At 48.1% G+C, this 15,723-nt stretch overlaps 1 protein-coding gene across 2 annotated transcripts in view; it reads left to right on the top strand.

Annotated features, from left to right (window-relative positions):
* The window catches only part of LOC140405484 (bromodomain adjacent to zinc finger domain protein 2A-like), a 389,217-nt gene that overhangs the window by 203,121 nt on the left and 170,373 nt on the right, over positions 1-15,723 (top strand). For both annotated transcript variants that reach the window (XM_072493982.1, XM_072493981.1), the window contains exons 4-7: positions 2,646-2,852; positions 5,800-6,009; positions 10,466-10,720; positions 15,318-15,378. In XM_072493982.1, coding sequence (XP_072350083.1) covers positions 2,646-2,852; positions 5,800-6,009; positions 10,466-10,720; positions 15,318-15,378 — 733 coding nt within the window. The remainder of the gene's footprint in view (positions 1-2,645; positions 2,853-5,799; positions 6,010-10,465; positions 10,721-15,317; positions 15,379-15,723) is intronic.

Genomic DNA, 15,723 nt, shown 5'->3' with positions numbered 1-15,723 from the left:
ATACTCCGTGCTTTCTTATTACTATATGCAAAACTGATATATGCCAAAAGGGGATCGATAGTGTTTTTTCAAAAACCCACAAGGCAAACCAACCCTTTTGTGTCATCAAGATGGCTTTATTAGTTCAGGAGAAACTGTTAAGACCCGAATGCGGTGTACCACAGACAGGAAATGTGCATCCTTTGTAATCACTGGCACTGCTCCCCCAGAGACTTTCACTTTACATTTTGAGTTCTGTATAAGGTAGGGATGGGAGGGGGGGGGGGGGGGTAGAGAAGTGAATGGTGTGATTACTTAATACTTGATGTGCAGAGCTACTACACCGGGGGCTGCACGGTAGCTCAGTGGTTAGCACTGCTGCCTCACAGCGCCAGCGACCCGGGTTTAATTTTTGCCCTGGGTGACCGTCTGTGTGGAGTTTGCACATTCTCCCCGTGTCTGCGTGGGTTTCCTCCGGGTGCTCCAGTTTCCTCCCACAGTCCAAAGATGTGCAGGTTAGGTGGATTGGCCACGATAAATTGTCCTTCGTGTCCAAAGATGTGTCGGTTAAGTGGGATTATGAAGGTTACGGGGATAGGGTGGGGGGAGTGGACCTAGGTAGGGTGCTCTTTCAGAGGGTCAGTGCAGACACAATGGGCTGAATGGCCTCCTCCTGCACTGTAGGGATTCTCTGGTTCTGTGGCACACTCAGTCCTGATAAGCACGCAGCTGCATTTACCAAGAATTAAAACCAGAAAATGCTGGAGATACCGAGTCGATCTGTCAGCACCCAGAAAAGAGGAAGGACAGGTTTCAGTTGCAAGGATTGACTCTTTGTCAAAAGGCACAATGTATTAAAAATGGTGTTAATTGGATCCCAAGCCAGATGGTAAAGTATGGAACTAGATGCAAATCCTTTCCGTGACAGTAAGTCTATTTACAGAATGCAGCATGACACATCCTTGCTGTCTACCTACTACCCAGTGTCGCAGCAGTCTCTCTTTATAAGTGCTCCAGGTACTTAGTTAAACAATGATCTTCACCTGGGTATCTTAACAATACAATTAACAATATAATACAATTAACAAATAGGACTAAAAACTGAAAAGTCATCCAACCAAGATGACAAATACTGAGGGAGGTCAGGGATCAGGTATCCAAGGCATGAGACAAACATTTCCAAAAACGCTTGGAAACATAGGTTGTGCCAAGGGATTGGAGGATGGCAGATATTCCACCCCCGTTCAGAAAAGCGAAATGGATTCTCCCCGTGTCTGCGTGGGTTTCGCCCCCACAACCCAAAGATGTGCAGGGTAGGTGGATTGACCATGCTAAATTGCCCCTTAATTGGAAAAACATAATTGGGTACTCTTAAAAACAAATTTTAAGAAAGAAAAGAGGAATGGAATAACCCACAAGATGACAGACCGATCAGTTTTAGTTCCATAGTGGGTAAACTGGGAAGAGCAGATCTTGTGAGGCTTAGTTGTCACTTGTAAGGCATTCCAATGTTTTTTTAAAAATCCCTCAATTGTTTTTTTTCCCAGTTAAGGGGCAATTTATCGTGGCCAATCCACCTACCCTGCACATCTTTGGATTGTGGGGGTGAGACCCATGCAGACACGGGGAGAATGTGCAAACTCCATACGGACAGTGACCCAGAGCTGGGATCGAACCTGGGACCTCGGCGCCGTGGGGGGCATTCCTGTTTTCTAGTAACCCTCTGTGTGAAAAAAATACTCTTAACTTTGTTCTTCTAGTAATAATCCTGAGGATTATCAGAGACTGATGGGATTTTCAGAGACTGCAATATAATTTCTGAGGTAATTGGATCAGTATTTGAAAGGGGAGTTATGGGGAAAGGGCAGGGAAACCAGTTGAAGAGCTCGGACCAGCATTGCCTTGATGGCCCAAATAGCCTCCTTTTGTGCTGTGATTTCTCCCCGTGAAACTATATCCCTGCAAGAACCAGTGGCTCCAAGAGGGGAGCTGGAGGTGAGGTGAGGAACACATTGGGGAAGAAAGGAATAGTTCAAATCGAGTCAGCTTCTGTTGAACAGACGAAGTAGGATGTGTACATCCCTCTTGGGGATATAAGCATGTTACGCTAACCGTGACTTTTAATATGTTTATTTTAAAAAGGTTAACACATCCGTTAAAGTTGTGGCCGTGTTACGTGTTTATAAGTTAACACCTCGTGTTTGTTTTTAAGGGCTATAAATTGTCTCCTATTTCATAGAATTTACAGTGCAGAAGGAAGCCATTCGGCCCATCGAGTCTGCACCGGCCCTTACAAAGAGCACCCTACTCAAGCCCACGTAAATACTCGATTCCCGTAACCCCTACTTAACCTTTATGGACACTAAGGGCAATTTATCATGGCCAATCCACCTAACCTGCACATCTTTGGACTGTGGGAGGAAACCGGAGCACCCGGAGGAAACCCACGCAGACACGGGGAGAACGTGCAGACTCCGCGCAGACAGTGACCCAAGGCCGGAATTGAACCCGGGACCCTGGAGCTGTGAGTCAGCAGTGCTAACCACTGTGCTACCGTGCTGCCCATTAAAGGAAATGGTTTGAAAAGCCCCGTGAGTTGTATCTTGTGCTGTGAGTTTTTCAAAGAAATGGGATGCTACAGACTCAGAGGTTTGTGTATTTTGCAGGGTCCAGGCGGAGCTCCAGCTGCATCGAGTCAAAGATGGAGGAACCAAAAATGCCGTCAAACCAAGACATCTCTATCAATCCGTTCTTTGACTGCGCTGGTGACCACTCTCTAGAAAACTCCATAACCTTCAACATTCCACTCAAGGAATTTCCTCATGATCCAGCCTCAGTAGTAGTGATGCCGTACACCTCATCCTATTTCATGGGTAATTAGATCTTGTACCACACATTACTTTGATCCAAGATAGCACTCTCTGCAGTATGGATGTGCATGAGCTTAATTCTAAATGGAATGAAGCCTCAGATTTTACAGAATACATTCCCTCTGCTGTTTTCTTTTGAAGCCATGAATCCTCCCAATGGCAGAATTTCACTGCTGATCAACTTACTAGGAAAGTGTTTCTCCGACATAAGAGCGCACGACCTAGAAGCTGGAGTAGTCTACTTGGCCGATCTGATTTAGCCTTAAAAATGTTCATTGACCCAGCCCCCATCGCTCTCTGAGGAAGAGAGTTCCACACACTCACAACCCTCAGAGAAAGAAATTCTCCTCATCTCGGTCTTAAATAGGAGACTTATCTTCATACTGTGCCCCTCGTTTTGGTCTCTCCCACAAGGGGGATCATCCTATCAGCATCTACCCTGTCAAGTCCCCCCAGGATTTGAGGTTTCAATAAGATCATCTCTCATTCTTCTAAACTCCAGTGGATGGAGACCCAACCTTTTCAACCCTTCCTCATAAGATAACCCCCCCCCGCCATCCCAGGTATCAGTCGAGTGAACCTTCTCCAGACTGTTTATTGTGCAATTCCGTACACACCCTGGGCGTCATTCTCCGCCGGCGGGAGTCTCCGTTTTGCCGGCGCCCGGGGGTTTCCCGACGGCGTGGGGCTGCCCCACATTGGGAAACCCCATTGACCGGCCGGTGTTACGGAGACTCCCGCCGGCCGGTCGGGGCAGAAATGTGGCGGGGCGGGTAGGAGAATTTCGCCCCCTGTGTCCAGAATCCCAGAATGGTCCAGCCCCCTTACATTGGCAGGTTCTTCTGCTCACGCCAATGTGAATAATAATAATAATCTTTATTGTCACAAGTAGGCTTACATTAACACTGCAATGAAGTTACTGTGAAAAGCCCCTAGTCGCCACATTCCGGCGCCTGTTCAGGTACACGGAGGGAGAATTCAGAATGTCCAAATTACCTAATAGCACGTCTTTCGGGACTTGTGGGAGGAAACCGGAGCACCCGGAGGAAACCCACGCAGACACGGGGAGAACGTGCAGACTCCGCACAGACAGTGACCCAAGCCGGGAATCGAACCTGGGACCCTGACGCTGTGAAGCAACAGTGCTAACCACTGTGTTACCGTGCCGCCCATGGAGATCTCAATGGCTTGTTGGCCTCGTCATTGGGGAACCCGCTGCGAGGGTTGGGGGGGGGGGGGAAGGGAAGAATTCAGGCCTTTGATTCTATAATTACACCTGAATGCACCAGCCCTAGATTCTTCTGGTCAAGTATCTCACCTGACCTGGATTCCATCAATCAGTGGGAGAAAGGTCAGAGGGGCCTCAAATCTCTTTTTGCCCAATTCCTGCTGAAGGCGCTGTGGTAGAGCTCCCTGGTACCTCGGACAGTTGACTAAACTTCATGTATGACCGCTGGTCGGGATTTAAAATGCAGAGCACAGCAGCCGACCCTGATCCTGCATTCCTCCACCTGCCACGTCCACCGGCGTCCCCCTGGGAAGGGTCACTGAATTATGCTCAGGAACGAGGGCCCAGCCTGATACCTGCTCCACCTCTTTCTGAATCTGATACACTGGGTGCCTTGCAGCAACCAGACCTCTGCTCTGGCTGAAATCAACCAACTCAATACAGACTGGAGACTGAACTCCAGGGAGTTCCGATAATGTACACTGGAACTAGGACTTGTCCGGTTTGAATGGCTCAGGAGTAAGCCAGGTGGTGCACTTATCCTCTGTGCCATTGTGCTGGCTCCTTTTTAATTGACCACTTTGGAAACATGCGCAAACTAGTCGGAGTAGGCCATTCGGCGCTTCGAGCCTGCTCTGCTATTTGATATGATTATGGCTGACCCTCTATCTCAACACCATACTCCCGTTCTCTCCCCCATGCCCCTTGACACCTTTAGCGTCTAGAAATCTATTTGTTTCCTTCTTGAATCCATTCAGTGGCTTGGCCTCCACAGCCTTGTGTGGTAGAGAATTCCACAGATTCACCACCCTCTGAGGGAAGACATTTCTCCTCATCTCAGTCTGCCTCCGTGAACTCCCTTTTCATAAAGCTGTCAAATCAAAAACCTTTCCCAGAACCTGCAGACGCCTGAAAGGGATGGCTCTAATGTGAACGAACTGGAGACTCCTGCACATACACTGCCTCCTTCACCCTCATTGACTGCTTTGCTCGTCATTCCTCCAAGATCGCCAATACCTGAGCTAATTGTGCATTTTGTGCATAGAATATTGCCACTCTTCATGGTTCAGCCATTACAGTTGGGTACGCATTGTAGTAAACATCCCATAATGTGTCATAACATCAGAGCCTTTCACTCCCCGTAGTTAGGATTGTGAACTTACATGTGATCCTGCTCTGCTCTCTATCACCCAATACAGTTACCGTTCAACGTGGAGTTCTGCTCCTTATCACCTCCAGATCTTCCCCACCTCCCCAGTCGCTTCTGTAGTGTAAACATTAAGTACGAACGGGATAGGCTTGCCTGTAATGGTTCCCACAACATTCACAATTTAGACTCATTCACGAAGAATGGATTCTTGGACAGGGGACTGCATTGCTACCAGCACTCGTGGGTGAGAGTGAATCTCTTCAGGAAATGTTCGGTGGGGTTTGGGGGGGGGGGGGGGGGTGTGAAACGTTCGGAGCCTTAGTCTTTGCCCTCTCTTCATCTCAATATCCCATATGCCTTCCCTGGATGAAAGATTAGTTCTCGAGCTTCAGCCTCTTGCTTTAATTGGTGACTTGAAAGTAGAGAAAAGGTATGTGGGGATTGCAGGAACAAAATATTTGGCCCACAACTATTACCCCAGATGGAAGATGTTACCCCTGTGGTCTCAATGGCAAAAGTGCCAGTTTCCAAATTGGCTTACGATCTAATGCTTTCCTTCACTACCTCTACAGAACTCACTGGTGAGTCTGATAATGAATTGAACGATTGCCACGATGCAGAAGTGAAGATGTCTCTGAAGCAGGATGTCTCTGCCTTCTCCATCTCCGACTCCACACTTGCTCCGTCTCTAGAAAGCTTGAACCTTTTCAAATCTTCACTCAGCGAAACTCAGACACCAGCCACCCTCCTGATGTCTCCACGCACATCATCACCAAGAAAAGGTAATCTGATTCTTTGGGGACTTGAGTGCAATTGGCTCGGCCAGCATTTATTACCCATTCCTAATTGCCCTCGAGAAGGTGGTGGTGAGCTGCCTTCTTGAACCGCTGCAGTCCCTGCGGTGTAGGTACACCCACTGTGCTGTCGGGAAGAGAGTTCCAGTGACAATGAAGGAACGGTGATATATTTCTGAGTCAAGATGGTATGTGGCTTGGAGGGGAACTTGCAGGTGGTGGTGTTCCCATGTGTCTGCTGCTCTTGTCCTTCTGGATGGTAGAGGTCGTAAATTTGGAAGGAGTTGTCAAGGGAGGCTTGGCGAGTTGCACCTGTTTTTAAAAAAAATTCATTGACAGGATGTGGGCGTCGCTGGCTAGGCCGGCGTTCATTGCCCGTCCCTAGTTGCCCTTCAGAAGGTGGTGGTAAGCTGCCTACTTGAACCGCTGCCGTCCCTGAGGTGTATCTTGTAGATGGCACACACTGTTGTCACTGTGCATCAGTTGGGGAGGGAGTGAATGTTTAAGGTGGTGGATGAGGTTTTGTCAAGCTGTTTGAGTGTTGTTGTAGCTGCATTCATTCCGACAAGTAGAGAGTATACCATACTTCGCGTTGTAGATGGTGGACAGACTTTGGGGAGTCAGGCGGTAAGTTTCCCACCACAGATTCCTATATTCTGACCTGCTGTTATAGCCACAGTATATAGTGAGTCAATTAGTTTCTGGTCACTGATAACCCCAGTTAGGGCTCAAAGAATCCCTAGGAACCATTGGTCCAGTGGTTGGTTGCAATTTGGATCTTGCGTGGTTTGCAGCTTACAGAGAATGCCTGGGAGCTGGTAGCAGGCTCCAGGCTGTTAGAGCTCAGCACGGTAGCATGGTGGTTAGCACAGTCGCTTCACAGCTCCAGGGTCCCAGGTTTGATTCCCGGCTCGGGTCACTGTCTGTGCGGAGTCTGCACGTTCTCCCCGTGTCTGCGTTGGTTTCCTCCGGGTGCTCCGGTTTCCTCCCACAGGCCAAAGATGTGCAGGTTAGGTGGATTGGCTATTCTAAATTGCCCTTAGTGTCCAAAAAAACCACCTGGGGCTGGTTTAGCACGCTGGGCTAAATCGCTGGCTTTGAAAGCAGACCAAGGCAGGCCAGCAGCACGGTTCGATTCCCGTATCAGTCTCCCCGAACAGGCGCCGGAATGTGGCGACTAGGGGCTTTTCACAGTAACTTCATTGAAGCCTACTTGTGACAATAAGCAATTTTCATTTCATTCAAAAAGGTTAGGTGGGGTTACTGAGTTACAGGGATAGGGTGGAGGTGTGGGGCTTAAGTAGGGTGCTCTTTCCAAGAGCCGGTGCAGATGCGATGGGCTGAATGGCCTCCTTCTGCACTGTAAATTCTGTGAAATCTTGGGGAGCTGAGAAGGTAGCTGTTGCTGCTTCTGTGCGAGGGTTAGGGCTCAGATGAAACCCTGGGAGCCATTTATACCTTGGTGCAGCCGGGAGACTGGAGTTCAGAGAAACCTAAGGGCAGTGCCAGCTTAGTGAAGCTGTGAAAGAGTTGGAAGTGTCCTGGTAATTAGAGGTGGGAGTGCAGCATTGTGAATCTCGTGTATATGCAGTCTCAGGAGGAGAGTTTGAACCATCAGGAGATGAGCAGTTGTTGAGGCAGTCCGAATTGGAGCAGCCTTGAAGACAATTCAGAGGCCAGGGGCATCATTCTCCGACCCCCCGCCGGGTTGGAGCATCGCCGGGGTCTGCCGTGAATCCCGCCCCCGCCGGTTGCCGAAGTCTCCGGTAACGGATATTCGGCGGGGGCGGGAATCGGGCCGCGCCGGTTGGCGGGCCCCCCCCACTCGATTCTCCGGCCCGGATGGGCCGAAGTCCCGACGATAAATTGCCTGTCTCGCCGGCGTGGATTAAACCACCTTTTGAACGGCGGGACAAGGCGGCGCGGGCGGGCGGGCTCCGGGGTCCTGGGGGGGGGGGGGGGGGGGGGGGGGGGCGCGGGGCGATCTGGCCCCGGGGGGTGCCCCCACGGTGGCCTGGCCCGCGATCGGGGCCCACCGATCCGCAGGCGGGCCTGTGCCGTGGGGGCACTCTTTCCCTGATGTCTGGCTGGGCTGTTGAGAAATCCATGGAAGCTGTCTTGGTGGCATCTGTAATTTAATATGAAATGTAATGAGTTTGATCATAGTTTGCCATTTGATTCATATTTACCTCATGTTAACCTGGTGTAAGACTGCTTACTATGTTAATTCTGAATTCTATGTTAATTCGGAATGTTAGAGTATAAGCTGAATATTGTAAATTGTTTTACTTTTCTGACTTTGTATGGTGATATTTACTTTGTTTAAAACTGAGATTTTGTGGCTTTAGTGCCCTAGTGGGTAACTGGGATTTCAAACCTTAAATAAAAAGTTACTGGTCCCTAACCAGCTCGTAACGCAGTGTCGTAACTGTACTGGTCAGCTTGGCTAAGGACGTGGCTAGTTCTGGAGCACAAGTCTTCAGTACTATTGCTGGGGTGTTGGCAGGGCCCAGAGCCGTCGGTGTATCCAGTACCTTCAGCTGTTTCTTGATACCACATGGAGTGAACCCAATTGGCTGAAGACTGGGGACCTCTGGAGGAGGCCGAGATGGACTTTTGATTGCAGATGCTTGCAAATGCTTCAGTCTTGTCTTTAGTACTGAGGTGCAGGGTTCGCAAATTGTTAATTGTCCATTACCATTCATGACTGGATGTGGCAGGCCTTAAATCTGATCTGTCGGTTGCGGAATTGCTTGGTTGTGTCTATTGCATGCTGCTCCTGCTGTTTGGCGCGCAAGTTTGTGGGCAGCACGGCAGCATAGTGGTTAGCACAGTCGCTTCACAGCTCCAGGGTCCCAGGTTCGATTCCCGGCTTGGGTCACTGTCTGTGCGGAGTCTGCACATCCTCCCCGTGTCTGCGTGGGTTTCCTCCGGGTGCTCCGGTTTCCTCCCACAGTCCAAAGATGTACGGGCTCGGTGGATTGGCCATGATAAATTGCCATTAGTGTCCAAAAAAAGTTAAATGGGGGTTACTGGGTTACGGGGATAGGGTAGATACATGGGCTTGAGTAGGGTGCTCTTTGTAAGGCCGGTGCAGACTCGATGGGCCGAATGGCCTCCTTCTGCACTGTAAATTCTATGTCTATGTAAAGTGTACCTGATGTTTAGGTATGCCTGGTGCTGTTCCAACATGCCCTCCTGTACTCCTCATTGAACCTGGCTTGCTGACCATGGTGTAGTGAAGGACATGCCAGGCTACGGGGTTACAGGTTGTGGTTGAGCACAATTCTGCTGCTGTTGATGGCCCACAGCGCCTTATCGGTGGCCGATTTTGAATTGCTCGATCTGCTCTGAATCTATCCATTTAGCATGGTGGTAGTGCCACATAATTTGAGGATGGGGCATCATCTCCACAGGGACTGTGCATGGTCACTCCTACAAATATTGTCATGGATAGATGCATGAGCGACAGATAGATTGGTGAGTGCGAGGTCACCCAGGCGCAGACTGGCAGATATGTCCTTCAGGACTCAGCCGGCTCGGTCAGTATTGTGCAAACAAGCTACACTTGGTGATGGACATTGACGTCCCCACCTAGAGTACATTCTATGCTTCTTCCAAGTAGTGTTTAGTATGGAGGAATACGGATCAGTTGAGAGAGGGATGTAGGTAGGTGGTAATCAGTAGGACGTGGACTGCAGCAGTTCACGAAGCTAGCTCACTGCCACCTTCTTGAGGGCAATTAGGGATGTGCGACAAATGCTGGCCTTGCCCACATCCCATGAAAGTATAAAACAAAAGACAAGATAACCATGGATTGGGATTACACACTTTCCTGCCATTTGCTCCCATCGGGAGCACAGAAGTGGAACACCTCCCTCTTAAATTACCCGTGCCGTTTTTGTCTCCTAATGCTCCTGTAAAGCAGCCTGACTGAGGTGTGTTACTACATTCAGGGCGCTGTATAACTGCAGCCTCTCTACTGCATCGCCTCACCCAAGAGCCCAAATAAGATTGAGATGGTGTAAGCCAGAAGGGAAAAATACGAGACATCAACAAGAATTCCCAAATGGTGACCACAGCTGCTATAACAAGCACCCAGTATTAGTAATATTAGATATCAAATCTGATTAATCATTCAGTAACAAGAATATTCACCAATCCCTTTGAAGAAAGGAGTGCCCAGGTAGGCTATTTGTCCAGGGGAGGCCTACTCATTCCTTGGACCACAACATTAATTTGACCCGGAATCAATCCTTGTCTTTGTTGAGTTATGAGTCAGCACTTATTTCACTGGAGAGGGATGGATAATTTGAGCAAGTGTTACTCATTTTTCTGTTTTGGAGCAAAAATGTTATTGGTGTCCTTTGAGATTTACTGTTGTGCGTCTGTGAAAAGCTCTTTCTGCTGGATTTAACAACACTGCTTTTAAAATTTTGTCCAGATTTAACTGTCTCGGATAGTGAAACTGATGAGTGCGAGGATCCCGATGCTGCAGCAGTGAAAATCCTTTCGAAACTGGTCATGTCAACTCTCACGCTGTCCGACGCCGATGCGGATGGCACTGGTGCCCCCGGTGGCACCAGCACCTGCTCTCTAGAATCCTCAACTCTCTTCAAAACCCCTGTGAAGAAGGCAAAGAAGAAGGCCTCTGTACCGATGACGCCTCCGACACCATCATCCTCTGCCACGCGTAAGGGTGAGTCACGTCTCAGCAGACTCTGTCAAGATATAATTGCCTCGTTATTTTAACGAGGTCTATGCAAAACCACAATATTGCAGCACAGTAGAGCAGAGGCTACAGAAATCAGCACTGTTTGTGGCTGCATTCCTTCTTTCGAGATTTCTCCCTCTTGCTCAGGTTGCATGTCTCCCAGTGCCATGGACCATTCCACAGATGAGAGAGCAGGCAGTTGACTGGCTCCTGAGCCTTGGTCATTGCTGTTCTGCAAGGTGCACGAGACTGCCTGGGGCTGACTCTGTGTCTAAATTGTCCCTCCATTTCTGACGTGGCACTAAGACACAATTGTCGCACCCCCACCATCTGAGCTACAATCAGCGAGCTCCATGCAGACCAGGGAGTCTTTCTGGTCTGTGTAGCTCCGTTTCACACTGGGCAGTGCATTTACTCAGAAGGCTACCGGGGAGGTGCCCTAGCCAGGCTTCTTAAGCTATTTCCTATCCCTCTTTTATTGATCTCCCTGGTAAAGCTTTCTGTCCAGGACCCCAGAATTCTGCGGCAAATCCAACCAGATTTTGCGGCATTAGATCGAAGCAACAAGTCTGTCCACAGTTTGGGGGCATTGCAATATAAAATAGATGTTATGATAAAAGAATTAGAAAGACTGGGATTTTAAAACTGTCGAAAAGATGTTTGCTGTGCTCAGCCTCTGGAAGCCCGTGTTTTGCTTAGCTGTTTTACAGTAATAGCTGCCACTTTACGCCCCAGCCAATCTCGCCTGACCTTTCACCTAGCTAAATTGGACAGCAAGGTGCTCGGTGGCGGCTAGCTAAACTGGTGGCTTTTAGACTGAAATGTTCGCATTTATGACAATGTATCTTCCAACTTGGTGTGCAGAGCCCAGGTATGTTCAAACCGCTGTTTCTCTTTCAAAGAGTTTAAAATGACAAGATTGTATAATCCTCGTGTGTTTAAAGAACTGGTGAGCCCAGCGCCTATTGATGGACAGCTGCAGTCACCGCCCAGTATTACATTCAACAACGTCCGCTCAACTCCCCGGCACATTAAGCAAGCAAGGAAATATGTTGCGTCAATTTTAAACAGGGAAAATGTAATCCTGAGGCTGTGTTAATTGCACCCGAAGGTACAATTTGTAAAAGCTGCCACTTTAGACATTCCGAGCACAGAGGACAAGGGGCTGGACTCAAACCTGCTCCAAAGCCAGCTGATTAGGAGCTGAAATTAGTGGGGGTTAGAAAATCCCCGTGCGTTTCACACCTTGCACACTTCACCTGCCCAGCGGGTAATCAATACCTGGTGTAACAAATCCAAATGGTATCAACTGTGTGCCAGCATGGCTCATTTGATAACAGTTGATTGCACTCTTGCATAAGAGTCAGACGATTGTGCCTTCAGGCCCCACTCCAGCACCTTGAGTCCAAAATCTAGGCCGACGCTCCCAATACAGCACTGAGGGAGTGCTGCGCAGTCAGAAGGGTAATAATACTTTCCGATGAGATGTGACAAACGAGGCCCTGTTCTGGAGGTTATTAAAGATTCCACGGCACTATTGGAAGAAGAGCCTCAGTATCCTTGCCAATGTTCATCCCTAAACCAACAACACCAGAACAAAAAAAAATATGAACTGCTTATTTGTTTCACTGCTGTCTGTGGGATCTTGCTATGCGCAAAATGGCTGCCGCGTTTGCCGACAAGGCAACAATCACTGCACTTCAAAGTAATTAATTGTATGTGAAGCACCTGGAGGCGGTTCTGAGACATGATCAGGCGCAATATAAATGCAAATCATTTCTTTCTCTCTGTCTGTCTCTCTTACTCTCTCCATTTCTTTGCCGTCCTCGTTGATTTGCAGTTTGTTAACCCCCCGTATATTTTCTCACTTTGAACACGTCACCTGCTCAACTGGACTCTGAGCTTCTCCAAAAGCAGCCGATTAATGAGCTGGGGTTACGTAACCATCTTGCATTTTATACCTTGCCCACTCCACAGGAAGTGAAGTGCAAGATGTGAAATGCTGACGATTAGTGAGCTCCACACCAACGAAAGGCCGGAATATTAATGTTATTTTGATACCATTTTGACTCGGAACACCAGGTATTGGTACTGAGACACCAGGCATTGATTCCAATTAGTTCCAAGGAAGAGGGAATTATTTGGGAATGGGGAGAATTTCTGGAGAGAAATTCCGGGACATTTTCTGCAGCAGGTTCTCAGGACCCTGGTTATATCCATTCTCCCCGTGTCTGCATGGGTCTCACCCCCACAACCCAAAGATGTGCAGAGTAGGTGGATTGGCCGCACTAAATTGCCCCTTAATTAGAAAACAAATAATTGGGTACTCTACGTTTATAAAAAAAGAGAAAAGAAAGTTATATCCAGGGGAAAGAGCCGCAGGCAAAGTACTGCAAGCCCTCTGCCCCTGTTGCTCTTGAGCTAGTTGTGAACAAGTTGTTGGGGGCAGGGGGTGGAGGCAGAATTAGAAGCACTCTGATTTTCCCTCGGGTTGCCAACATATTCCTGGAGGTTTCATCACGTGACAGCCTGCATGCCCTGTCCCTGCACTCCTGCCATTGGTCGGCCAACATGTCCATTCCTCAGGGTGCCCCACTTTCTTCCACCAATCGGAAAGTGAGGAGCCTCTTCGTTACCTGATTGTATAATTCTTCACCACCTGTAAAACAGCCTTTGTCCCATGTCGGATTAAAAAAAAATCAAATAAACACATGTATCTGAGGAGAACCTTATTTAAAAAAAACATGTCAATGCCCCAATGACTGTTCTCATGGTGTCCTGGAGACTAATCTTTAATTCTCGGACAATCCATGAGGAGTTGGCAATCCTAATTATTGTTTTTTTTGTGGGGGAGGGGTCAGCCTTTTTTTATCTAGCTGAATTCCAGGTGGCAATCGTGCTCGAAGACACTGCACTACGGAGCAGGTGGGTGAGGCCGTTTGCAGCTAGTATAGCTGCTGCGCCAAATTCCTTAGTCTCATCATGCTGCTGAGGGGAGCTTCCCCGCACGGTGCATGAAAACATTAGAGGGAGAGTCGTTCTGAGCAACTCTCAAGCATCCCTTAGTGACCATCTTGTCCCTCCCTTGATACACGGCACAATAACAGCCAAGAGGAAGGGGAGAAAACTCCTTAAAAGGAGTGGCTAACACGTCCCAAAGGTTCAGGCCAATCCTGAAATGCACCACCAGGCATTTACTAGAATTGTTACACTCATTCACAAGATATTTATCTTTCTCACAACCAGGTTTACCCTTGAGACTCTGGTCACTGTATTTGATTGTGCTAGTACTGTGTAGTTTACAGCTATTCAGCCAAGTGAAGTCTAGAGTGTGTAAGAAGTAACGGGGGGGGGGGGGGGGATTTGTTAAAAGGTTATTCAGTCAGGAAGTAACATAAGAGGGGGAAAGTGACTTCGCTCATCCAGATGTTTGATGCTCCAGACGTTTGATGCTCCATTTACTCGTGTAATTGAGGTAGTCGCGAGGGTGAAGTTGAGAGGTTTTACCCAGCTGAGGTGAAAGTGCCGTGTGCAATATTGAATGCAGTGTGCAAGATCCCTTTGAACAAAGACATTGACCAGTTTATTTGGTGTGAACATCTTTGCAGAAAGAGCCAAAGGAATTTCATTTTACAAGTCTCGACAGGTTTGTGGGCTAATACTGCAGTGCGCTTTTACCCCAAAGGAAGTTGCAGGCTAGATTTGCTCCCATTAGTTTCTACACACATGACCAGATCTGAGGGAGCACATGGAGAATGCTAGGAGCAGGTAGCATACATAGTAACTTCCACCGCACCCAAATGCCATAAGCATGCTTTAGGTCTATGTTGTAGCGAAGATCCACCTCAAGTGGCTATAAGCACATTTTTAATGTAATTGTTTTAACACAAAAACATTGATTCCTTCACTAGCTTGCTTAAAGATGCCCTTTGTGTCTTTGTTCTGTGTGCAACACTAGAAATGGGCAACTGGGTGGCATATCATATGAAAATATTTTTCAATCTGCCGCAGTGCCTCACTATTGCACCAGAGAGTAATCGGAGGCAGATTTGATCCTGCTATCAATTGTGTCGCTGTGAGAGAGTCACACGGGGCTGTTCTTACACACCTCTGAGCGGCCAACCTCAGAATAACAGTGGCTGCACGGGTTGCATGTCTGCCCGATTGCCTGTGGTTGCTATTTAGTGTGAGAAGAGCCCCAAAAAAAGGGAATGCGGATAAAATACCTTTCCAAAAAGAGGGGAGGGAAAGTTGGAGCAGAATGGGGCTCTTTGACCCTTTGGTGCTACCTGGGGAAACACAGGTAATAGTTACTGAAGGCGTATTGCTCAGAGAATTAAGAGAAAACAGACCGTGTAGTATAAATACTGACTGGGGTCCAAGGTGGGGGGCGGATTTACAAATAATTAATCTCCCAAAATGTTGACATCTTCTAGTAATGCAACATTAGTGAGTGTGGTGCATGTTGGAGCAATGCATAAAGGACTAGGACTCTGACAGGGCGGGTCATAAACGCCACGTGCTAGCAGTACAAAGGCTTGTATGTGGAAGTAAAATGTCCTCTTGCTTTTCTTCCCCACAGGCGAATGCATACGTAGAAGAGTAACTGACGAACGCGAATTGCGCATTCCACTGCAATACGGGTAATTCTCTCTGATGTTTATTAAAGGCTGTCAGATACAGGAGCCCAGTAACACATTTGCCAAAAGCTCAGGAAGCCCCAGGCAGCCCCAATTGAGAGAAACTCACACAAGAGGGATGTCTTTGGTAAAAGCACTGTGTGGATCACTATCTCGACCCGTTGTTTGTTCCAGGACCAACTGAAATCCTCAACTGTAAATGTCATGGTCTCTTTCTCAGTTTTAGTGACTCTTCCAACTCGGTGCAAACATGTCCGATATCTCTGATGGCTCTATCTTTGTATCCAGTCTGGCATCTACCTTGTGTATTTCTTTTTTATGATGAGGAAGTCTTGACAGATATTGTAA

This window comes from Scyliorhinus torazame, chromosome X, assembly GCF_047496885.1.
Source record: "Scyliorhinus torazame isolate Kashiwa2021f chromosome X, sScyTor2.1, whole genome shotgun sequence".
NCBI classification, from domain to species: Eukaryota; Metazoa; Chordata; class Chondrichthyes; order Carcharhiniformes; family Scyliorhinidae; genus Scyliorhinus; species Scyliorhinus torazame.
The sequence above is the reverse complement of the archived record's forward strand: the minus strand, read 5'-3'. Positions and strand labels throughout refer to the sequence as shown.